Source organism: Hippoglossus stenolepis, chromosome 8 (assembly GCF_022539355.2).
Source record: "Hippoglossus stenolepis isolate QCI-W04-F060 chromosome 8, HSTE1.2, whole genome shotgun sequence".
In the NCBI taxonomy this organism is placed as follows: Eukaryota; Metazoa; Chordata; class Actinopteri; order Pleuronectiformes; family Pleuronectidae; genus Hippoglossus; species Hippoglossus stenolepis.
This window is the reverse complement of record NC_061490.1, coordinates 1271435-1297625: the sequence shown is the minus strand read 5'-3', so window position 1 is coordinate 1297625 and position 26191 is coordinate 1271435. Positions and strand designations below refer to the sequence as shown.

Below are 26191 nucleotides of genomic sequence, written 5' to 3'. Positions count from 1 at the left end.
TCAATCGTACATTTTCATTCAAACCTCCTCCGGAGAAAACACAGAGCAACTGCGGGGTCATTGCATGTCTGAAAGCAGCTTAAGTGAGAAAGACAAAGGGTGTGGTTGGAGAGTGACAGAACCAAACGGGAGAGGAAGGAGAGGGGAAGGGTGTATGGTCAGAGTTTGGCCAGTAAGATTTTAGCCTTATGGCCTAATAGAGGGTGAAAATAAGGACATGGCTGATATGGCACGAGGCTGGGGGAATAACCCCACTTTAAGAGGACTCTTAGGACTTGTTAGGCCTGGGCAGGTTTAAGAGCTTTGGGCGCTCTTGTCATATTTCTCTTTCATTTGAATTTAGTCCTCTTGTGTTCACTCTGTCTTTCTCATTCTCTGTCCCTGCCTTCCTGTCTCTCTCTCAACCCGCTCTCTGCAGAAATGGCAGGCGCCAAGTCACTATAACAAGATATGGCAGTTTCATTCCAAATAATGACCCCAGGATTAACAAACAGAGTCCTGGAATGGTATTTAAAACTAAACGGAGAGCTGTGTGCAGACTGGTCTTGAATTGTTTCTGCTTATACTGTACTTTAGCACACTTTGTGATTGGCTTAGCAGACTTTCTCTGGGGAAGGACATTTTCAGTCAGGCCTACCCCCAATACCACCTTTGAGGCCTTGCCAGAAAGTAATAATTTCTAAGAATACATTTTTAAGGTAGAATTGAGTTCAGATGAATTGTCAGTAGTAGCTCAGCATCTTATGGCTTCCTTTTGCCCGTAGTAACATTTTAAGCACCGGCTTTCATATGCTGACATGTGTGGCCACATTTTCACATCTATTGATGCTTACTGTGTGTTATGCTTAATTAAATTTACATTTATGTGATTGCATAATGCACAGTAGATTCAGTATATATTCAATCTTCACATTTTATAGTGATGTAGTATTTTTGGTAGATAAAATTGACAAATCTTCCCATCTATTCAGTAATGCAAAATTACAAATTTAAAATCAAAAATTAACTCCTGAAGTCAGACAGCAGGATTCCACATACAGTACCTTTTTCTCAAGACGGGCTTCTGTCTAGCCTGTCTTCCATAACAGCCTGGATTAATTTAGTGCCTGCTATTGCAACTGTCGCAACTTTGAGACCAAGGCCTTTCATGCCCTCAGTTTGGCCAGACAGCCAACTATACAAAGCATCCCAGTGGCTTAAGAGTTCTTCTATTTCACAATCATCAAGGCCACTGTCCTCCTGGGAAAACTCAAAGCTTTAGAAATGGTTATATACAATGTTCTAAACTATGCTTCACCACAGTTTCATCAGAAATTGAGAGTTCCTTGCACTTAATGTCATGTTTTTTGTGCTTACATGCTATTTGAATTGTGGGACCTAACATATACAGGTGTGTGCCTTTCTGAACTATATCCACTCAATTTACCACAGGTGGATTCCAGTCATGTTCTAGACAGATCTCAAAGAACATTACATTTACATTAGGCTGGACCTGACCACATTTTGTTGAGCAATTGGAATGGAATTTGTAAGTGACCTAAAAACATGCTTTCAATTTGTCATAATGGGTTAATGAGTGTAGAATAATGGGCAAAAACTGAATTTTATCACTTTGAAAATAAATAAAAAAGAACATTAAAGTGCAAAAAGTGAAGGTCTGAATATTTACTGAAGCCACTGTAATGTACACTGCATACATACTTACATAAGCTTGCATGTTCATAATGTAGCATTTCAACTCAAAGTAGTATGGTCATAGTTGTAATTTTTAAAAGTACACAGTCAAATAGTTTCCAACCTTTAGTAAAAGTAAACACTCATACCCTCATGTTGAGGGTCCCTGGGGTAGTTTCACTGGTATAAACAGCTGGGCAACATGACAGAGAGCAGCAGCGACAGAGCTCTGTTATGTCTGTGTGGATCCCCAGCTGAGCTGAATAGGAAATGGCTCTTTAATGCAGTGTGGCAGGAATATTAACAAATACCCAGCCCTCCGCAAGAGAACACTATTGACATCCCAATGATATCACAGCAGATTATGCAGTGCACTTCATTTCTCAATGAAAGTCCATGAAACACAATCTTTCCTGTCAAAGTCAAAAGTCTTTCCTGCTGCCATCTGTGACTTTGTGGATATATGAAAGGGTATGAACATGGTTTCATACATTGCTTACAGAAACATTGTAGCTGACAAAAAAAAACGTGGGAGAAGGTAGATGGAAAATATGGGTTGGCAAGTACTGTGCATAGCAAGTAATGATCCACTGACTGTAGGCATCATGTAAAATACTGTCTATTTCACAGTCCCAAAGTGGCAGAGGCACGTGGATACTGAGTGTGAAATATTTTCACAAGAGTCCAGACATGATTAGCTTGGCCTTCCGTCTCCTCTCATGCTTTTACTTACACACTCACATACACACCTGTGAGTATTAGTCACTTATCTAGAAACACACATATACAGCTTTCACACAGGTTGTTGGCAGGTTACCATAATGAACGAGGGTAACTAGCCTTCATCTTAGTCCATTTCCCTGGCAACACACTCTTGTTGCCATGCCAACCCATTTTTGTGTTGTAGTGACATTTGTGAGTATGGTATCTAAGGAAACATGGTGGTGCTGTGAAATCACCACCGTTCATGACAACTGTGGCATCGAGCTGCTGAGCAAGGCAGACTTTTAATTCATGGAATATGTCTTAATGTGTCTTCAGAGAGACCTCCCTTTCCTCACCTCTGATGCCCTGATGGCTTTAACATCCACAGGCCTCAGGCTAACCTGGCAGAATGTGTCTGTCTTAATGCCTTTGTCACAGTTCCTCTATTTCTGCTTCTGTACGATTCTCTTAGGCCCAGTTTTGTCTTTTTCTGTTGGTCCGTCTTCTCTCTCACTGAACTGTCTCTTAGAAACTACAAGTTGGTTTCAACCTTCAGGTTTATATGGTTTTTGCTAATGCTTGAAGAGGGGGTTGTTGCTGTGTGATTTGTATGCCTGGTTGTTGCCATGAGTGTCAGGTCTGACATTCGGCTTTCGTCTGGACCACAGCAGGCATACTAGTACATGTCATGTCTAGGACAATCTGTGTGTGTGTGTGTGTGTGTGTGTGTGTGTGACTGACTCAGGTCTTACGGTTCCCTCATCCACTGTTAGACACAAGAATCCTGCCAACATTACATCACCTTAATGAAGTGTCAGTTAAACATCATTTAACATACTGTTGATACTGTACAACAAATGAAAATAACAATGTATTATGAAGAGAGGTAAGTAAAAGGATGAACGTTAGTTTTTGTATCTATTTCACACATCTGTGGGAGTTTTTTTCAACACAGGTCCAGAAGGTTGCACAAGCGTAATCTACATTAGTACTGGGTGCCCACTGTACTTAGAAATAATAAACCAGTGGAGAATGAATGGTTTAAGAAATGCTGTTTTAAAATAATATTTGAATCAATGTCTATTGTCTTAACACTTTCTGTCTTTCCCAGAATCACGTCCCCTGTCCATCCCAATGAAGGTGATGCCTGACACCTCCACATCAGAGTCATGGACAACCTCAGAGGAAAGAATGAAGGAGCTTATTGCCCATACCTGGGATGCCGTAAAACGCCTTACTGTTCAGGTATCAAGCTTTACTCTACACCATTTTTGTTCTACTTGTGTGTAGCAGTAGGTATACAATATAATAATTTGCTCTACTTGTCTGATTTTGGAATGAAGTACTTTGATATTGCTCATCCATGAGGGGTCCGCACGATGCAAGCATAAGAAATATGAGTTTGTATGTTTTGAGTTTTGTCTGGTCACTCTGGGTCCCTCCCGAATTCAGGCATTCATTTCAGATAATTATAGACTCTATTACCTGTAAGATTAAGCCTGACTGTTTACTTGCCCCTATATGTAAGCCCTATGATAGGCTGACTAGCTGTCCAGGGTGTCTTCTCTCCAATTATCAGCTGGGATTGGCTCCAGCCACTCTTTGACCCTCAGTGGATAAGCAGGTATAGCTAATGGATGGATGAATGGACTTAAGCAGTATTGGCTGGCGCACACATCTGGTAGCAGCCTTCCACCTCTTTCTCTCCTCTGTTACAATTAAGTATTGAGGTTTAGCTCAACCCACCCGAGCTGAGCACTCTGTGGTTGTGGGCACATGCCTTCCACAAACCTCTGTAACTTGTTAGCCTATTAGCCTGTTTTACATACAGATGCATACGTAGTGTCTCGTGTCCCTTTGTGGCAGACTGACTTTCTGGTTGACTGTTTGGATGGCTGTATGTCCCTTTTCATCTCTTGAAGTCTCACTGGATCGTTAAATGTCCCCATTGTGGGCCAGTTAGCTCAGCCCACATCACAACCAGCACCTTCAGAAATACATCAGGAGCCAGTGACAATTCTGTAACAAGGATCCTCTTCATGCAATAAGGACTGCATGTAGAAATCACACACGTGTGCTCATGTGGTACATTATTGATTGGACAATTTGGACGTCTTTGTTTACAATGGTGTGCTGGATTCAGTTTTGACTGCTCTTCTACAATGTGCAAGCATTACTGGACTGAAGGCAGTGGCCACATTTACCCAGACTATCATTTTCTTATTTTTGTTGCTCAAATATCCATTGGTATTGTTTGCCACTGCAAACATCAATAACAACAATTCTGATGATTAGAGTCTTGTATTGAGACCATTGGTCAAACTATTGGTCAGATCCCTACAGCAATCATAACTTAATTGGTTCCAGTTTTCAGAACATTACCATTCATCACAGGATGACAGACATCATCAGGTTTAGTTGCGGTAACGTGGATACTCGCATTAGAGGGAATTTAAAGTACACTAAACAGCTAATTTAGTATTTAATTGGAATATACACTATATGGCTTTCATGTTGTGTTGCATGTAAACAATAAGCAATGATTCACAAGCCCAACAACCAATTCTATTTCCTCTTAATTCTTATTGCTAGGACCACACAAACTCATGTCAGTCAAACATGAGAGAGCATGACACATGTGAATTGAAGTCATTCTCTAGAGCCCACTTCCCATGTTAGGCCGTTGAGCTGTTTACAGTACATCGACAAAAATGAACTCAACCTTCTAATAGTTTGCTAAGCCCGTCATTGCCTCCACTTTCCTCTGTCCCCTTTGGCTGTGCAACTGGGACCACACCATGTACTGCAGCAGTAATTAGTAAACAGTCTGTCCTGTCGACATGGGAGCAGGGGCGAAACAAACTGGACAAACTGACAGCTGATACCCCAGGCCTTGGATTTCCCCAAATTTAAACCTCTCCATTTATTTGAGTGTGGTGCAAACAGACAAACAGCTGCCTGGGTTACAAAAGTGTAATTCATTATTCATTCTTATATTATTTATTAGTCTACAGTTCCTGAGACAACTTAATTCTGTTTAAACAAAGTAGGGATACGAGATAGCTAACGATTATGAAAATTGTTTTGAAAAATCTTTTACTCTTGGTCTGAGATACAGCCATGATGCTGTGACATAAATTATTCCCTACAAAACTTTCACAGCAGGAGGTAGAGGTCCTGCCAAGATCCTAGACTGTGGGTTAATTTTAATACAAGTAGATAAGAAAATGCTAACAATGAAGAAAGGAAAGTGTGAGGTACAGATGCTTTTTTTATTTGTCTTGCTCAATGACAGATATTGTTAGCTTTGATTGGTGATGTTCTGTCATACACAGGACACTACCTGGCGCAGATTATCATCTGTGCATATCTGTCTCCATTTGTAAGACCCTCTTCCCCTTGCTACCTTGTTACCTTGCAAGGAATGATAGGGGATTTTTTTATCCTGCAAATAGAATGGCTCAATCCATTCAAAGCCATCAGAGAGCTTATTTTAATTTGGTCATCAAACTGTCAATGATGCTGAGAAATGGACAGTTAAACCAAGTAGCTCAAAGAGAGAAAACAGGGATCCCACAGTTTTAAACCGTTGTGATGATTAGCAGCGATAGACAAAGAGAGAAGAATGAAAGAAAATTAGAGAAAGACAGAGACAGAAATCTATTCACACACTTATAGCAAAAGCACCAGTGGCTTTCTCATACCAGGTCAGAGGGACATAGCATCCAAACTGAGGCCCTCACATCCAAGGTGGGGAAGTCTCCTTGACATATCATACAACACAAAAGGGATGTTTGTTCTCGGAAGAGACAGTTAATTCTGTGGTCATGCAAAGCTTTCATATGTGTAGGTGGTGCTTTTTTAGTAGTCACTTCACATTAGGGCTCAGGGGCAGTGCCGCAATTTTCACCCTGGCCAGGGTGGCCTGGCAGATCTTTGCATGGCCACTTGCCCTCAGCCTTAAAGGGGACATATCATGAAAATTCCACTTTGTTAGTGCTTCTACACGTTAATGTGGGTATCTGGCATGTCTACCAACCCAAAAACTCTGGGAAAAAAACACTTGCGCGTTTTGTTATGGTTCCTCTAAGTCAGAAACGTCATGCTTGAGTGACTCGAATGAGCTTCCTGTGTATTGTGTCGTCACAATACACTGGAAGTCTCCCTACATGGCCTTGGCCCACCCCCCACCTCATCCCCCCCGCCCCCCCACACTCGTCACGCCGGGTTTACAGGGAGCTGGCTCACTAGCATTTAAAGGAACAGGCACTCAAAACAGGTCACTCTGTGGAGGGCTGTTTTATACAGGGTAAAAAGGGTGCTGTTTTAAATGATCCTTGTGGTATTTTGACCAAAGTATGTTACACACATTTCATTAAGACCCCAAGGAACCATATCAACTTGTGGTAAAATGGGCATGCTATGTCCCCTTTAAAGTTTTGACCCTTTGCTTTAACTTTTTTGACATTTTCCAACCTATTGCTGTGTTGCTCCTCACATGCAGTGCATCTTTTTAATTTGTCACTTCACATTGTGTGTTCTTTCCACTTCTGTTCTTCTCTGTCTTCTGCTTATTACCTGCCTGCCCCTCTCCCCCACTGCTCACCCGTACCCTTTTTCATCCTGTCATCTCCCCTTCTTTAGCCCATTCTAGCTATGGACACCTATGTTCTCTATGGGCCTCGATAATAATTGCAAGTGATTAGGATGGTTATTCTATTTCAAGAATTTTGCAATAATTCCTTCTATTTAACACATGAATGTGTTCAGCATTGGCAAAGAAGCACGTTGCTACCAAAACTGAAATGGGATCTGCTGAAACAGAGAGACCGTTGCCATGGAAAAATGAAGTAACACTGCTCCCTGCAGCTGCCATGCATTAATGAGTAGGATATTTTTTAGAGAGAAAAAGAGGAGCAAAAGCAGTGGGGTAGAAAAGGTAAGGTGATGGAAAGGAAGGGGAGGTTATGAAGTGAGGACGGAGGAGAAAAAATGGGCAGTGGGTGCATTTTAAGGCAGGGGGAAAGTGAGAGAGAGAGATAGAATAGAGGATCATGTGTATGTTTGGTGTGGCTAAGAACAAACTGGCCAGATGGTTTCCATGAACAGCATCTGACCCTCGACTGGAGCGCCTTCTGCAGGAACATTACTTCATCCTCTGCCCCCTCCCTCCAACCGACCTAACTCTCATTCCACACCTCACCCTCTGTGTCTCTCAAATCCCACCATTTCCATACAATTTGTAATGTAAGTTTCATTAGGTTGACTTTTCAAACTTGACAGTCATGAAAGAGGTTGAGAGAGAAGAATGTATTATATATTCAATCCAAGCTAAAGTTAGTTTGTGAGCAAATAGAAAGAAGAAAAGAAAGAAGAAAAGAGAAGGATACAAGGGCAGGTACTGAGGGAATATGAGAGAGAGAGTGATCGAAAGGCTGTACATTCACTCCAGATTATGCACCTCTCTGGTGTCAGCTGATGTAACCCCCCCCCACACACACACACACACAATAAAACAGCTGATGTGTCTTTAGCTGTTTAATGGGTGAGAACATTGAGGTTCTGTGTGTGTTTAAACATACACATATACAAGGGTGCAATTGTGTGTGTGTGTGTGTGTGTGTGTGTGTGTGTGTGTGTGTGTGTGTGTGTGTGTGTGTGTGTGTGTGTGTGTGTGTGTGTGTGTGTGTGTGTGTGTGTGTGTGTGTGTGTGTGTGTGGCTAGAATCACCTTCCATGATCTGCTGCTGTGACAATACTACTACAATAATACTCTGATGACCTCATAGTCATTATAGACACTTAAATTTGACCCCTTTCAGCACGCTGCACTGGAGAGGTGCTCACCAAGATTCTCTTGTGTCTGTAATGTCTTGAGATCTGGAAGTGATTTTCATTGAGATAAAAAAACTCTGATGTTCTGCAACATTTTTACAGCAGCTACAATTTCAAGATTGGGATGTTTTCAAAGTTGGTGGGTGAAAAGGATGTGTGGTTTCCCCCCTGATCTTCTGAACGTGTTTTGGAAAGGTTGTTTGGAGGTGATTCTGGTTAAATTGTTGGAGCATGCAGCCATGCTTTATTTTTGGACAGAAGAAGAAGCCACGCCAAAAAGACAAGGCAAATCAGACCAGCTGAGGTTCGGTTTCGCCTTCTCGATTGGTTCACACCACACAAATGTTAGTGAAATTTTGCCTAAGCCAATAAAAGGTTTTTACATCTGTAGTCTATCACTGTCTGATCCAACTGACCTAATAGTACATACTGCATATCATAAACACACCCTTTCACTTCAGCTAGCCCATAATTATCTGGTCAAAAAGGTAAACTAATCCAATCCTATTTCATACTTCTTACCAAATTACAGTCCAAGTGGCTTTGTATGTGAAGGCCTTTCAGTAAGCTCATAGCTGTATCATAAATCTTTTTGAATTTACCTGCTCTCTCATGAACCTAAAATCGTACCTTTAGCCTGTCCATTCAATTCAATTCAACCACTCCCAAAAAGACAGACAATCTCTTGCACAATAATATAAACCACCCAGTCCTACTTGTTCTTAGCTGTTCTCATACCTCAGCTATCACATCAGAGTAGTCAGTCATGACCACCCTGTTTAAGTGGATCCTCAGCACTAGTTTGGCATGGCTTATAGACCCCATCTGTAGTTCTAGGGTGGTGGAGAGGGGGGTTGTTTGAGATCAGGGGTAGGAGTAGGCAAGGCAGGCCAGGCCAGCCGTGCTCCTAAGGCCACTGTTGGATCAATAAACGCAGCGATCAAAGTCGCAATTAACCCACCGCGCTAACACAAATAGCCAGGCCAGCAGAAACAAACAAAGCCCTCATGTCACCTAAAGCGTTTATTTTTGCAGATTTCCACCTCGGCCAGAAAGACCTCCAGTGCTTGTCAGCTTCTGTAAGCAGTGTTATAAGAGAGGAATGCAGAGCCACAGGGATGGCTGGCTGCCTGGCTGTGCTGCTGTGCCAGGCCGCAAGCTTATTGCTTGTGGTGGCATGTGGGTGAGACCTAGCCTATCTGTTGTCAGGAGGCATCATGCATAGATGCCTTTCTCATAGACATCAGGGAGAAAAGCTGCTTTCTGTGGTTGCAGGAAAAACTTAAGTTGTATACATCTATTCACCACAACACACATCTGCAGAGTGTCATCTTCAGAAACACACATTAATCATGTTCATTTACACGGAGACACTATTTACACTATTACACCCACCATTCCAAATGAGCTTTTGGACAGAGCATAGATGCAGGAGGATAAGCAGAGGAAGGGGGAGCAAAAGGTTAACAGTGGGTGGGGTATCCAGAGATCCTTTCGACTGGCCATTTACGAAACTATGTCCCATCTGGTGCAGTCACAGGAAGATTACATTTGGAGAGCTATCAGGTTCTTAAAAACAAAGGAATGTGCTTTCCGCTTGCTGCCGATCTCTCCACTGAGATTTTTCTGCTCCAGAGTTGCAAATGTTTTCACCAGGGATGCTGGGAGGGTGTTTCTAATTTCCTCTCCACTATCACTGGGTGATTTCCTGTGTGTCATGGTGTGCTTGTTGTGTGTAGAGAAGATTGTGTTGGTGGATTTGTGCTTGAACTTGCATATTTGTGTGCAAGTGCATGTGCTTCACTTGTTGTGGGGTCCCTCCACAGCGAGGTGATCTTGGCCTGCAGGGTTTGTGCTGTGCTGAGGTCTGAACCCAACAGAGGCCTTCAAGTTTCTGTTCGCTGCAGTTATATGAAAACAATAATCCTAACAGCAGATCTGACCACAGCACCACAGGACAGATGTCAGACCCGTATTTTATTATTTGAGTCCAAGTTAGATTATTGCATTAGAAATTGGGTTTAGTGCTGTCAGGATTAGCAAGACAGATGAAAATATATTTTTCCTTCATTCCCGACTGGAGGTCACTTGTTGCTGATTATCTGCCCAAACAATTCTGAAGTGTGAGGGGTTTAGAAAATAATGTTAATGCTACGGATTGAGTTGGAGCCTCCACGATCTTGAATCATAAATATCAAACATGTTTGATAATCAGCTCTGACAAAAACCTGCAATAGTGAGAGAGAGAGCGAGAGAGAGAGGGAGCGCGAACTGACCGAGAAGCGTCACCAACCAGATGTTGGGTACTTGTACAGCTGCGACTAAAAACAACAATACATTTCCAACTCACCCCCAGCTCGTGCTGCACAATGTATATGCCTTCTCAGCCATAATTTCATCCATAGTTCCATCTTACATTTTTATTCGCTGCAAAACAGATCACACAACTTCGCTCCTCCTCCATGTTTGTTTTTCTTCTGAAGTCACGTTCAATCATGCAAGTGTTCCACACTCTAGTTCAGAAGGTGGCGGTAATACGCCCAAAAGTTGTTGCCAACTGCCAACTTCTTCTTCAAAAGAAGTAGATCTTGCAAATTTCTGTGAAATTTCAAGTCCCTGGAATCGCCTCTGTGAAATCTTTGCTACAAATGGTGTCTGTGTGGTCTGACATTCTCGCCAAATCGTCCAGTCTGTCCATTTTGATGATTATAAGGTTCAATCTGTCATTATGTCAGGTAGTCTCCCACATTAAAAAAATCGGTGAAGAGTTGAAAATCCTTTAAAGCGCAGCAGCCATTAGTAGCATGAGCACTAGGCATTATATCAGGGTTATAGAATACAGCCGATGTGTAGACCCAGGTTTTTGAGTTAACAAACAGTACTTCACAAAGGAAAAAGATGCTTAGTATAGCACAAGCTCACACATATATGGCGTGAAGGATTAACCACCCATTTATACAATGGAGTGTTATCCACTCTCTGAAGTACTTCTTCTCTTAATTCTGTCACTTTGTGTTTAAAACATTTAATTGTACCTTTAATAATGATTGTGAGATCTGATATCTTTCAGCTGAAGTTGTTCCTCAGAGTAGACAGACTGTCCTCCATGTAACTCACTGTTCTGTCATTTACTATCAAGGCCCAGCGGATCCTAAGAGCCTCCTGTGGTTATATAGGCCATTTCCACATGGCCTAGCCTGTAAAGCCTAAGTTTGTTTGGCCTTCCACTTCCTCTCTATTAGAACCTGTTCGGTTGGAACCAGATAAACCATCTTCAGAAAGACTCAAGGGAGAAATGCTTCTCAAGACAGATTATACACTCCCACTTCAGGAAGAGAAGAAGAGCAGGAAGCAAGGGATGCTTTTTGGGGGTATTAAGACTGAAAGATTCAAAACAGGGTCCACATATGTGCGTGGATTCTGAACACTATCTGATGGTGCGGGACAGCAATGTCTGAGCAGAACTTGCCACAAAAAAAATGGAACAAACCCTTACTCAGAACTCTGTGATCTGATGCCAGGCAGGGATGAGAGTGAAGAAATAGACAAAGACAAAAAAATCTTTTGGCATCTAACAATTTAAACAAAGTACTCTTTAAATGGATATGTTTCAGAATTTTTAATGTTTCAAGATTTTTCGTTCTTCTGTTCTTGTAGTGTTTATTTACTCCTGACAGCATATGTTGGCTTCCTGATCCAGAGTCCAGATTGAATTAATGCTAAAGTGATTGTAGATCAAAGTGTAATAAGATCCTTGTTCATCTAGAGGCCTAAGAAGAAGGGATCAAGGCCTAAGTCTCAGGATAAGCAATGGTCACCTACCAAATAACAGGCTGTCACTCAAGAACCATTGGCACGCTCACTCTTTGAGGCCTTGAGCGCTTTACTGGAGCCTGTGTTTGTCAGTGTGTATACTGTGACTTATACATCTGAAGAGCACTACCCTATCATGCTACATGATATACTGATTCCTATATTATTTCCAGCCAACCTCTGTCCTCTGATGGCTGTGTGTTTTCAGATCTTTCCCTCTCGTGTCAGAATGATTGAGCCAGATAACAGACATTTTCTCTACATACTAAGGATTAAGCGATGAAAGGCTGCAATCAGTACAATTCTTGATAAGTACAAACAACACACGTGATCTTTGCTTTGTCTCGGATTCAGTGCCAAACAGCAATATCCTCACCATATTGAAGGGGAGTTTTCCGTCACTTCAGATTTTTGATGCATTTTATGATGATTTCACTCTGGGCAAACATAAAAGGTATTGTAAAGAATGCTGCAGCCAGCTCGTTGCACTGAAGTAATTCAACCCCCAGCAGTAGTACAGTGAGATATAACCTTATACCTTAAGCCCTTAAGCAGTGTTGAATTCATTGCTTTCTTATCTGCCATCCTTCAGAGGAAGTGGTAAGCACAGTGCCAAGTCTCAGGGAGGCTATTAGACTGGATGAGGGCTCTTACTTTCTGATTATCTCTTTTTCTTTAAACAACTGATGACTACAGTTGCAAGGAGGAACTGTGTGTGTGTGTGTGTGTGTGTGTGTGTGTGTGTGTGTGTCTGTGTGTGTCTGTGCGTGTGTGCGTTCATGCATGCGTGCGCCTGTGTACATTTCTATGTGTGCCATTTGAGCATGTTTTCACAGAGAAAGCCCAGCATATGCAGCCTCATAAGGAGTTGATTGGCTTCAGTCTTATTTTTAACGGGGATTTCCTGGATAAAATTGAAAAGTGTTTCCGCTGTTTTTGAAGTATATTAATAGTGTGCTGCAAGTGATACACCATACCCCTGAATGCACACAGAAACACACTCACTCTGTCCCACAGTGGTTTTTCCTGTATGAGTGTGTCATTGGAGGCAGTGTGTAACTGAAGTGCAGTCCCAGGCTGCTGACAGTTAACTCCATTTGTTATGTTAATAGATCTAGTTTCACTTTGACAGGACATGATGTCATTGGACCAAAGGAATGAAGAATCATGACTCTTTGACACCCCTTTCCCCACTGAAACCTCTATAACAACATACTATATATGGACACACCTGCGGATCTTGAACTTGTAACCAACAGTCAGCTTTGACTCGAATCCAGATCTTTATTATAATCCCCAATCCATAATATGTCTCAGCTTCAGATATCTTTCCCCTAATCAAAAGCGGAAGTGAAACCCACAAAATTGTAAAAACATAGGTCACACATTTCACACATTCACTAAAGTGCTACGCAACCCTATGTTTTTTTCTTTCATGCCTGATTCATTTCCAAAGGCCATTTATCTGTCATCCTTTGCTGCAGTTGTATTCCACATTAGCCCAAACCCCACAGAGGGTTTAAGTTGTGTAATAGTTATTCCACACTACAATTATTTTAATAACTTTCAGATACGATTTGTGCCCATTTCTATTTTTAAATTTCAACTCAGAATGTGACTATTCTTGGAAAAGCTGCCTTTCCATGGGTCTACCCCATCAAAAAAACATTTTCACTCTCCTTTTATGGATAAAGATATCATTTAATTAGTTGAGCCATGTGGGTATAACATTCAGCAAATGTGGCCGTTTGCTTCCCAAGAACATCAAAGAACAAACCAAGTTTTAGGTCAACCTTGCATCGGCTACCTGTCATTTTCATGCCCTGTGCATGGATTCTCTGTCACGCATACACAGAAAAATATACACAAACCTGGTATGTCCAGCAGCCTGCAGTAGGGGGACAGTGTCACAAAGGCTAACTGCTTCCAGGGTTGTGTTTATTGGCCTGTTACAGGGCTGTTAAACACAACTTTGTGGAATACCAAACACAGTCCCTTACAACCTGAATATTTACACCTGAAGTTGTGACATTAAATGCACATATACTCTCACTTTCCCCCTTTGACCTCTGAGTACAGGGGACTTTTTTTGTTGTGTGTGCAACAATGCCATACCTGTAATACAAACACTGGAATCTCCTCTCCTATCTCCAGTCTTGGAGAGTTGGACTCCAAATGCCAGGCTGATGCAGTGAGAGGGACTACAGGATAAAAGCCTGGGAGAGTAGAGGGATGGAGGGATGGAGGGTTAGAGGGGCAGAGTTGTTCTCAGAGAAGAGATGGTGTTAGTTGGTTTGGCAGCAGTCACAGCAATGATGCATATTGGGCAGTCTGGCCTCAGACTATTTCTCTGTTTGAAAGTGCCAGCACTTTTCGGTAGTGCCAGTGCTCCTCAGCCTGTCCTTTGTTACCCCCTTTGTTTGGATTCTGTATGTCTGCTCCCTGTGTGTTTTTGTGTTTGTGTTTGTGTTTGTGTGTGTGTGTGTGTTTGTGTGTGTGCCACAATTTAAGCATTGGACCACAGAAGGGAAGCCTTGGATAAGTCTGTGAGGTTGACCTGCTGTTAGTGGTAGCCCAGAGAAAAAGGGTGGAGGATAGCCAGTCAGGTTTCACGAGTTTCTGATTTTATTTTCTTAAAAATGTGAAACAACCAGAGAACCCAGGATGGACATTTACAAATGGCTCTCAGTATGTTTGACTGGTAGACTGATTAATTTAAGATTTATTATAGCTTTTTTCTTCACTGTTTTATATAATGGCTTTAAATTACCTGCAATTTGCTTTGACTCTGAAAGCAGAGTGTTTCCACAGGAAAGACAACACGTCAATGAGCATGAATTCATTTGGATGGCAGTCATATTGAACTTTCCTGTTTTCTCAGTCTCATGCAGTGTTCACTAGGATCAGCCTTCCATTGTCCTTATGTAATAAAATAGCTTTTCTGGGTGTAGCAAAGGAAACTAATTCCATACACCAGATTGGGGTGCTTAGACTCTCTCAGTACCACCTCAATTGAGGTTCTCTTTTAGTTTTTTTCTCTCTCTTAGCAGGATAACTCATCCACTCACACAAAGCTATGCCATTGCTCATGGAACAAGGGATTCTAACTGGATTATTTTTTATGATTTCCCAATATAGTGACAGAGGGCATGTTTTTGAACATTTTCTCATGAACTATTGTCCTAATTCAAAAAATATCTGGCACATTTATGCAATGATTGTCTGTCACAGTGTGTATTTTGTCCAGATCCAGATGCAGATTAAATATTCCAAAACATTTTCTATTATTAAAAAAACAAATTAAGACAATTGTGCAGTCTTGGCAGTGCTTTTGGGTTCTCACTATATTCTGATCATAATTGTTTACCATGTTTGTCTTGGATACAACATCTGCCAATAACTGTGTTGCTTCCTGGAGTAGGTGTAGATGTATTTCAATAAGTTGTGTGTTCATGGACTATCGACCACACAGACTTTAACATGATTCAGTCCAGACCCTGGGAACATATTTAATGAGCAATACAGTTATCCTCTGTTTGGTGTAGCACAGTGGTCGCAGACCCGTCGATCTACCGGTCGATCTCTAAAACCTTCACTGTCTATCCCCGTAAATCTCTGGACTCACTGGCTGCGGTTGCTCTGCAGATCAGCTGTGTGTCAGTTGTCTGTTGTTCACAAGCGCCGTGTGTCCGCTACTGGCGGCCGAGCTGCAGGTTTATCTACTGCATTTCCTTCAGTACAAGTCGGATTACGTACTAAACTAAATGTCAGGACTCTACAGTATGAAGACAGCATCTTCCGGTCTGTCGATAACAATCAAAGCCCCGTTAGAACAAATGAATGGATTCAGAAAGTGAAACGCTGGAGTGCTTTTACTTTGAAATGGGTTCAGGAAGTGTTGGAAATACATTTGTGACGTAGACAGATAAACATTGTGGTTCACAGCAGAATAAACAGAGAAAATCATCCTACACCTGAGTTGCAATGTTTATCTGTTGAATTTATGTTACAAACAAATGTTTGCAACACCTTCTGTATGCGTTTCAAAATAAAAGCACTCCAGCGTTTCTGTTGACGGAATCCATTATTTTGCTTAAAAAGTGGTTTTGTTGTGAAATATTTGCAGGAACGGAAGATGCACGGCTTCATACTGTATAGTACCAGTATTTATTTGAGTACACAGGACTAATTTTATACAAGGAAATGTCATATTTGTGGCCGTATTCAAGTCAAAGCCTATGTAAAAAACATTGTCCTGCAGTAGCAGCTCCACTGCAGAACTTATTGTTGAACCGAGATGCTAAATATTGTGCATTGAACAGATGCTGTAGATATTAATTGATATTAATGTGAATATTGTGCATTGAATGAAGTTGCACAACTGCCTTTCTTTGTGTATATTAATGTTCATACATTTAGCCTTTACAGAAATTGCAAAAAATAATAAATGTGACCCTCCCAAGTGTTTTTTTTTGGAAGATATCAGAGTGGTAGATCTCGGCTTACGTTTGGAATTAAAAAGTGATCTTGGGCTCGAAAAGGTTGGTGACCACTGGTGGAGCATTATTTACCTTGTGCTTCTGTGCCATCATCCTTATTTTATCATCTGTTTTGGAATCAGATATCCATTCATGGCTGCAACCTTTGGTCCCCTGTGTGTGAGATTCCCAATTCACTATTGTCCCATCTGCCTTTTGACCCAAACGTCCTCATGCAAGAGAAAATCAAGAATTTGCTTTATTCTCCAATTTCGACCTCAGCTACCAAAGAATACTTTTCTATCACCCAGAGTTGGCACCAACATGTCTTTTTATTTTCCATTACATACTTAGGCCCTTTGAATCATTCAGAGCCCTTTTGCCATTGTGTAAACATCTTGAAACAGTGGTCGCTGTGCCCAGTGAATGCCATTCAGTTTTTTCAACTCTTCCCTCTGTTGTCATCAGTAAGATGTTATCTGATTATTGTTAGTATTTTACTGTGTGATGTGGCAACTCTGTAGCTACCATACACTTGACATCATCTTTGGTTTTGTGTTGCCATGGAGAATATCAGTAAAGCATTATAAAGTCATATGCAAACTCCATTAAGGGGTATTAGTTTTTATTGTACACACTAACTACAGCAATTGTGCTATTAACCTATGTTTTAGGTTTCCATTTAATCTGCCTTGCTATTAACTAGACCTTTCCAAATGTAAATTTATTTTAAATTTTCCTAAATACAAATCCCACAATTGCCAATATAAAGTTTAAAGTAAAATTATATACGTGAAGACACTGACATCTGTATCTTCTTAAATGCAGACTGACCAGCTTTCTTTGGTATTTAAACATGGGTAACTTTCATCTGTGAACATTCATTTTAGTGTTTTAGTCTGACTCTTTTGATATATGATGACAGATTTAGTCAACCCTCAAACACTGTAGGGGAACTATAATAATTTAGTTAACAGTAGTTGTTCATTTAGCCTACTGTTGGTTTTTTGGTAGTAACACTGCTCTGAAATGACCAATTTGAAACAGCTAGTGTTTAAAAATTAGATTAAGTATTCATTATGATTGAGCTTAGTACATAAATCTTTATCTCTGACAGGAACAAGGCTAAGCTTTTACCAACTGTATGTACAGAGACGTAAATCTTCATGCATATCTTTGAAATAAATTTGTGATTGGTTCTGTTCTGTTTCATGGTAAAGGATCAGCACTTTTCTAGTCTCGATGAACACTCAAAGCACTTTACAGTACAGTTTTTGCAATTAACACATTCATACAGCGCATCTATGTGCAGCACTTTCTTTATCCCACAATACTAACACATTGCCAGCACAGTCATTCGGTACATTTTGGGGTTCAGTATCTTTCCCAAAGACACTCAGGCACGTGGAATGGGGGAGACTGAGATCGAACTGCCAACCTTCTGGTCAGTGGACGACCCGCTAATCTTGTGCCACATCTGCCCACACTACTGTACCGACGCACCCATTTACTAAGGATCTGTTATGTGAAATAATGTGCATGACTAACACAAGATGTCCAGCAGGAGAGCATTATCCTCAGGCAGTGAGCTAAAGGTGCAGACCAGAGTCACAGTGTTAAACCCAGCGGTTTCCGTGTGTCTGCCTGCTTTACAGCTTAACCCTTCTAAGATCTGCAGCAGACCAGGCAGTGTCAATGGATTTTCATCCTGCGTGCCAGCACTTAAAAAGGCGAAAGCCTTATATGTCAGTGTGCAAAAGTGTTCAGATTTCAAACACCCTTTGAAGAATAATCAAAAGAGGAAACAGTATGAGATGAATGTGTAACCATATCGTTCACTCTTTTCATTCTTCCTCTCTTTCACAGTCTTTTTCTCTGTCTCTGCCGTTCTCTCTCGACTCTAATGAAAGCTGGTAGAACTGGGCTCCATATAAAGACCTCAGTCTGTCAGAGGTGCTTCAACAGAACAGGAGGCTGCACAACTGTATATGAACATTTCAATGGAGTGACGCAGAGTATCTGTCCGCACCTGCTGTCTGCCTGGACCTTGTACTCGTCTCATTTCTGTTAACTGGTCTTTTAAATCAGTGAAGCACTAGTGTAATGGAAAAAGACTCCAAAAAAACAGCAAGGCTCCAACAGATTTAACACTGCTCATACACCTACTAACCACCAGCTACTGGTTACTGACCTGATGTCTTGTAAACTTTGCCTTTTTTGAACAGAAATATGTGATGTAATGCAGCTGGAATGGGTCTCAATTCCTGTAAAAAAGACCTCTAAATTATTTAGGTTAAAGATTTAACAGTCAGAAGTCTGCGAAGTTGTAAAAGGTGCTCTGTAACCTAGATATGGAATTTCACATTTAGTTTAAATGGGCATTCAAAGTGTCAAATTCTACTTTAAAAGGTTTTTGAAGACAATTCCATCCTCTCTAAAACAGCATTAAAACTAATATATATATTAGTATATACAGTAATGGTCTTTTAATAATATCAAATTAAGTAATAATTTATCATAGGCATCAAGCAGAACAACATGCATTACTAAATGTGGGATGAACTATTTCCATTTTCAAATTAAGGAAAGGTTTATCATGTTTAGTCTTTTCCAGCAACACCCACTGTTGTGCACATGTTCTGTCTTAGCTCCTTTCCCTTGCAATGCAAGTTGTCTAGTGTTGAGTCAGAGCAGTGCCCTGAGTCCCTCGGCTCACTAAAAATGATTTTGGGAGGCTGACGTAGATGGCTGGTCAATGATCAAGTGACACTGAATTGATTAAAAATGATTTCATGTTTCTCTCCTCTCTCAAGTTGGAGCTGAAGTCATGCTGTGTGTTCCTGCCTAATGACAGCCTCCCCTCCCCGAGTACCATCATCTGTGGGGACATTCCCGGCACTGTCCGGAGCTGGTACCACAACCAAGCCTCCATGCCTGGGACTCTGGTAGTCTGCCTGCCCCAAATCAGTGTCCTCAGTGCTGGTCATAAGTACATGGAACCGCTGCAGGAGCTCCCCTTTGTGGTCTCCAAGCCAATCCTGGAGGAAGGTAGGTTTTGACTCTATCTATCTATATCTCTCTGTATGTATCTAACAATAGTGATACGTTCAATGGTTAAAAATGGGAGTCTAGGGAGGTAAATTTCAATGGGAGGGGAAAGTATACCTAAGTTTTATGACGAATTAATGTGCTTTTATTAATAATTGAAATTAATTGTTTCATAATTGTAATGGGCTACATAATGTAAATTCATCATCATTATGGCTTTTTCAACGCTGAACAAACCTTTGGCCCACTACTACTCATTTACCATGACAAAAGACAAACAAACTTAAGTAGAGCGACTTTGAGAAATAGATCTTGCACATGTGGTTTGCTCACCTGCTATGGTTAACATAAGCAACACTCAGATGGTTGAGCAGTGTTTTCTCTTTAGAAGAAGAAAAAAAAAGGGCCACCCTCCTTTTCAATGACTTCAGTATTGGGCATACAGATTTTAAAAACAGGGGAGAAAGAAAAACGACAGCAAAAACAGTGACATCAGCAGCCATGTCAATGTTGCCGTTGAAATTAACAACCAGAGCTTTTAGTAATTCATTCCTACACTTTGAAAAGCTCTTCATCTCTCATTTTCAATGCTCTGGATCAAAGCGCACTACCCATGGTGCATGGCCCTGCACTAACGCACAAGTTTCCCTTCTCTGAAGTGCTCCCAGGGTGGCATCTTGTCTCAAATCCAAAGTTTTACACTACAACTTCACTTTACATTGTGTTTGAGTGGGACCCTCTGTCTGCTTATTGGGTGAAGAAAGTTTTTTTTTGAGACATGATACTACTGCATAGCTCTTCAATGTTTCTATGAAACTTTTTAACCCATGTACAACAGTTGGCTTTGATTTTAAAGGTGAATGGCAATATAGATTTTCTTGTCATGGTTAGACTGAGCATTGCTGACTTTTCAAAATATCCCTTAAATTTGCTTGCATGTTTCTTTGTCTTCCTTTTAATAATGACTTGGTATATACTCTTAGCTCTCCCTTCATGTGAGGGTCATGTCATTCTCTGTCAGTTTGCAATAATCATGATCATTCTCTCACCATTGCACCCCTTTCTCCTGTTTTTTTATATATTCTCCTTTTTTTCTTGTCTCTCATGGCTTTTACCAGGTGATGCCTTCCCATGGTCAATAAGCCTCAGTCAGTTCAGCGTGTACACACTACTGGGGCAGCAGCAAAGCCTGAGCCTATTGGAGCGTATGGGCTGTACCTCCACACTGGCTGTCACATCCCATAAGCTGCAGAGCTGCTCTGAAGGAAGGCACTCATTTGTAGTCTGTCTCCATGTTGATCTGCAGCCCGTCCACGTCAAGTGCTCCAACCCCCAGGTCAGCCAGACAGTCCTGAATCTCTTCTCAGTAGTCATTAGAGTTACACATATATACAAATCATTCCCTTGTAAACTTTCCTGAAATATGAACACACGGACCCTGGCAGGCACACCCTGCTTCTGCATGATTTTCTGATATAGTTTGACTCCCATAAACAAACTGCCTCATCTTCTTACCTTGTATAATTTTCAAGAAAATGAGAGTGTAAACAAGAGAGTGTTGCCTTGTTTGTTTTGGTCAAACAGTTTGAGGTCTGAGTGAAGGAGTGTAGGGAATTGCAAGACTTATCATCATTGCATTTTTACAGTGTGTTGTTATGTTTTGGTGAGAACATGACAAATACGGACAGAATGGATACAGAACATGTGTGTCTGCCGGTTAAGTCTCGGTGTGGTTTTTCCATTGTGCTCTTACAGGGATGTAATCACATCTATGTCTACCATTACACATTAGCTGCATCAAATTTGGTTCCTGTGTAAACTTAATTGGGGAGAACTTTTGAGTGGTCACACTGTTAATTGTCTCCAACCACAGTGATGGGCCATGGGGATATTGAAATGAATTGGTACCAGAAACAAATGAAAGGTCTGATCTAGTGGTGAACTGTCCAGGACATGAGGAGAGCAGGACTGGGGCAAAGTTTCTTTTCTTTCTCCCTCTCTGTTCCCCGTTTTCAGTGACTGTGTCTACATGGCAAAGCTGGGAAGGTTTATTGCAATTATTTGATGACTCATTATTAGCATTTGAGGCCAATTAAAACGTATCTTCTCTCTTCTCTTCTCTTCTCTTCTCTTCTCTTCTCTCCTCTTCCCATCTGTTCGCCGCTCCTCTTTCTTTCCCTCCACTGTAAATTTCTGCCTGAAGGAGGGTTATGAGTGAATGCCATTTCAAGTCGTGCAGCAGCTCTTTAAGAACTGCTGCCAGTAGAATATCTTTTATTCTCACACTCTTTTTTTGCAGACACATTTGAGCGCACCCACTTACTCTGAAACTACATAGACCCTCCATCTTTTTTGCTTTCCAACACATGTTCCTTTAATTTTCATTCAGAACACCCACAGTGCACTGTCACATATTAGAACAGAGTGGGACAAACACACAAGTCAGTTAAATTCTAGTTACAGAATGTAGAAACTAAACTCCACTTATGCCAGAAATTGTGTTATGTTGACCAGTCATTCTTCCTATTCCCTTAAACAAGTTAAAATACAAACTTAACTTTTGATTTAATGTTAGTCTCAAAAAATTTGTCTCTAATCTAAATTCACCTCTGTGTCAATGATTCATGTGGATATCAGAAAATAGAATGGGACCAGTAGCTGCAGTTCATGACCACAGACACACACACACAAACAGCAACAGTTTGCTTTGATATTGGACAGATGACTGTACTGCATTTCAGTGAACACACACACATCTGTACACATGTACACACAGCATTAACACACATACTCAATATGTGAAGCTTTAATATAAACTATCCTCAGATAAATGCACATTAACGCTGACAATTTGTATGATTCCCCATCTTTCATCTGTGTGTATTTATGAATGACTGCGGAAGCCTCTGTACAGCCTCTGTCTCCAGTTTTTACTACTGCAGCCTAGCAGGCCTCCTGATCTGCAGATGACAGTTATCTGGAGGACTAAGCCCACCAAATGTTCTGCTCACTTCCTCTAGTGCTGAATTGTGGCATCTGTATTGTGAGCTCATGCAAATGTGTTTGTGTGTGGCCCAACCTACCCACCAGCCTGACAGCAGTAGCTGATGTGAACCAACTGACCTTATTATACCTTCGAGAAAGCAGGGGTATAAGCAGGAAAGAGAAAGGATGGTGCGGTCAGGATCTGCTACAGGTTGGGGTGCATCATGTGAATTTGTCTACCCCTATGGCTTACACATGACATAGTTTGGGCACATAGATGTCAACTTAGAAAAAACATTAAATTTAATTGAATAGTCTGACCACTTGGATCGGCTTGATAGTCACTGACATCTGATACAGCTATTTGAGTCAATATCCGGCATCAGCATCGAGTCCATTCCTCCATAAAACTGTCATAAAACTAAAAGATGTACTAAAACAAAGATCATTTAATGACTCCAGACTCCATTATATATCTGACCGTCACTTTTACCTCTACTCTCTTCCTCCACATCTGCGGTTCAGGGCAAAAGGCCTTGTACTTCCACAACCCAGAGTCTCAGAGAGGGTAGGAGTCATATCTGTCCTGCCTACAGTGCAGTTTGGTTGGGTATGGCCCACAGCTGTTGGCCCTGTCCCTGCACGGCTGCTAGATTGGCGTTAGCAGCTCTTCCTGGATATATTTAAAATGCCTTAGCTGTAATGTATTGTGCTGGTTTTTATTTGATTCATGCTTATTTATGGAAGGCTGCTCTGTAATGTGTGTGCTAACAGACTTGCATGTGTGTGATCGAGCAATAACGAATCAGAATGTGTTTGGAGTAGGGAAAGCTATTTTGTGTGTGTGCTCATGGTGCACCTTCACTTTTGAGGGACACACAGTAGTGGGGGTCGGGGGGTTTCTTGGCTTCAGAATCAAAGCGTTTGATATCGAAAAATGTGCTCACTGAGAAAGAGTGACGCATTTCTACCTTTCTTTCCCTGCCTCTGTTCTTTAACAAACATTGTGTGAATGCATGAATAACTGAAGGCATCACATCACATTCCCCTGCCTTCCCTCATGTTTTCCACTCTTGTTTTTGGCTTTGTTGTTCTTTAAAGCCAAGGCCTCTTTTCATGTGTACACATGATAAATAGTTGAGAACACTTGACACTGAGCCTTCAGTTTTTCCTAACTGTGGTGAGTTTTTCAGGGGGAATTGATGACACAACTTAACTTTCCTCTGTGGGTGTTTCTTTGGAAGTTGTTGTTATGGATAACAAATTTGTACAGTGAAGCACATGTATGAGCATGCTGGGCCTTTGAAATAATTGACCATCGAATGGAAACATGAACACAGGTTTTACGTTATTTTGGTGAAATTCGGTCTCTCCAAATGACAAGTACAAAGTCTATAATAGTGTTGGAGAGTGAAAGAAGTGGGAATGGATAGTGGTCCATTTATGGCAAATAGTTCCTCCTTCTTGCTCTCCTCTCTCAACTTTAACTAGGTTTAGTGTCACATAACGATATAGCTGCCAAGCAAAATCATGCTAATGGCCTCAGAAGTCAGAACTACATGAGAACTCCCAAGTGCAGCTGTTTGAGTCAGACCTTGGCAAAAAAATACATTTGGATCTGCTTTCAAATATAAAGACTACTTCTGGTGTGTTAGGTTTATCTTTTAAGGCACTCAGTTGGCACAGTAGACTTCATGTGTCAAAATAATATTCTGTTATGTCTGTTTTTATGCATAGATATGTGTATGATTAGAAATAGTAGCTTGCCTTACATTAGAATCCTGTATTATAGTTTTTCTTGCCTTACACTACATTAGACTACATTTGATCACAATCAATGTGAAGTACATAATTCCGTCAAGATACTGCTGTATATATATATCTCTGTGACTTAAAGTTCTCGCTCTCTGTATGGAGCTTTTTTCCTATCTTTGGTCAAGAGCCTGCTCTTTCAGTTTGAGAGCTAACTTGTTGAATTTATGTTGTTTTCCCTCTATTTCTGTCACTCTTCAGGTTCAACTCTTGTATGAGCTCTTCCTGAGCTGGAGCTCTACGTGGGCCCGTCTTCATAGGCATGGCATCTTGCGTCAGACCTCCAGCATCCCAGAACCCCCTTCTGGTGCTGCACCATCCTCCCCAATTCGCAGCAGTGCTGGCACTGCCCTGCCTGACACCAGCACCTGCAGCCCCTCTGCAGATTTTGGCTCCCCCACTGAGGTTTGTTTTCTTCCTAAACCTACAAGTTTCACATATGTACATCTAAGTTGCAGACTCTTCTCATGAAAAAAAACTTGCACCACCATCAAAGCATGACTTTCTGTCTCATTGTCAGTCTATTTTTTTGGGTCGCTCCTTTGTTGTGCTACTTGACTATATAGCTACAATGACTTCACCCATCTATCAGTCAATTTTTCGTCTAATGTGCTGTGAGTCATACAGTAACACATGCTATGTCAGCCTTTGTTGTATACATAATTCTGCTGCTGATTTATGGTTTTTGGTTGTAGTTTTTATTGTTATGAGTAGCTGAGTCAGCGCTAACACGTGAATTTGTGTTTGGTATTTTGTTTGGGAAGGATTTTCAAGGCTGGAAAAATCTCCTCAGTGCTTATGTTTCTTTTAGTTTTTCTTACCCAGAGCAGATACCCCAGATACGCTGTGAGCTCTGTTTGATTCATGTAAGCTGGGGCTTGATTGAGAATAAACCTTCCCCATACTTTGGGAAAGAACAATAATGTGTATTTACATTTTTCAGCCATGTAAATTATAAAAACCCAGAGTATGAAGTATAGCTGTATATGTAGACATGTTCAAAGCCAATGGAAAAATTATAGTCAACGTTTTTAGGGGCAACAACAAAAGTTGAGTATTACCTTTTCCTCTTGTCCTTAGGTAATAATGCTTACCCCAGACTTATGTAATATGGCAGGTGTTTTTTCTTCTGTCTAGTTAGTACCCTACAGTAGCAGCAACAGTGACAACTGGGGGTCCATGGCCTTTGGGTCGTAGCGCCCAGCCTTCTGTAATATGTGTATGTTTGTGTGAAGTAGGAATATAGAATGCATAAAAATATGATGTTGATAAGTGTTTATTTTCTCAAGTGTGTCAACTAGCCCAGGGTGTCATTTGCAGGGCCCTGTCTGCAGGGTGAGGCCCCTTGCATCATAGTACAACCATCACACTGCCCTCAAAGGCAATAAAGTGTGGATATTTTAGTTCAGTGTTTAATGTGTCAGTGTGCATGTGTCAACATTTGTTTCTGAGTGATCAACATGAATGTGTTGTCATATGCATAATTTGTAAACCCAGCGAATTTGCAACAGTTCAGTACTGCAGTAAAGGCCTTGTGGTGTAGTGCGTCTCTAACAATGCCAGTGACCCCTTTCCACTTGTCATTGTTTAACTAAGTACAAACACTAGTAGAAGTGTTTAGTCCTCTGGGAGGCTGAGTGATTGAACAAGAATGTAGGAGCTGCTTGATAAATCTCAGCAGTAGTAGTCTCTCCAACAATGTTCCCCCACCCCCTGTCCCGCTCAGTTACGATAACCCCCTCAAAACATTTCTTTCCTCCTCTCCTATTTTATCAAACCAATATTCTATTACACTTTCATATACATTTGTTTGCAAGTTGATGCAGCAAACTGTTTATTCTC

At 41.1% G+C, this 26191-nt stretch overlaps 1 protein-coding gene across 1 annotated transcript in view; it reads left to right on the top strand.

Annotated features, from left to right (window-relative positions):
* The window catches only part of LOC118113661 (vacuolar protein sorting-associated protein 13B-like), a 311783-nt gene that overhangs the window by 133693 nt on the left and 151899 nt on the right, over positions 1-26191 (top strand). Inside the window, exons 22-25 of the mRNA XM_035163589.2 lie at positions 3491-3624; positions 19318-19552; positions 20671-20888; positions 24551-24754. Coding sequence (XP_035019480.2) covers positions 3491-3624; positions 19318-19552; positions 20671-20888; positions 24551-24754 — 791 coding nt within the window. The remainder of the gene's footprint in view (positions 1-3490; positions 3625-19317; positions 19553-20670; positions 20889-24550; positions 24755-26191) is intronic.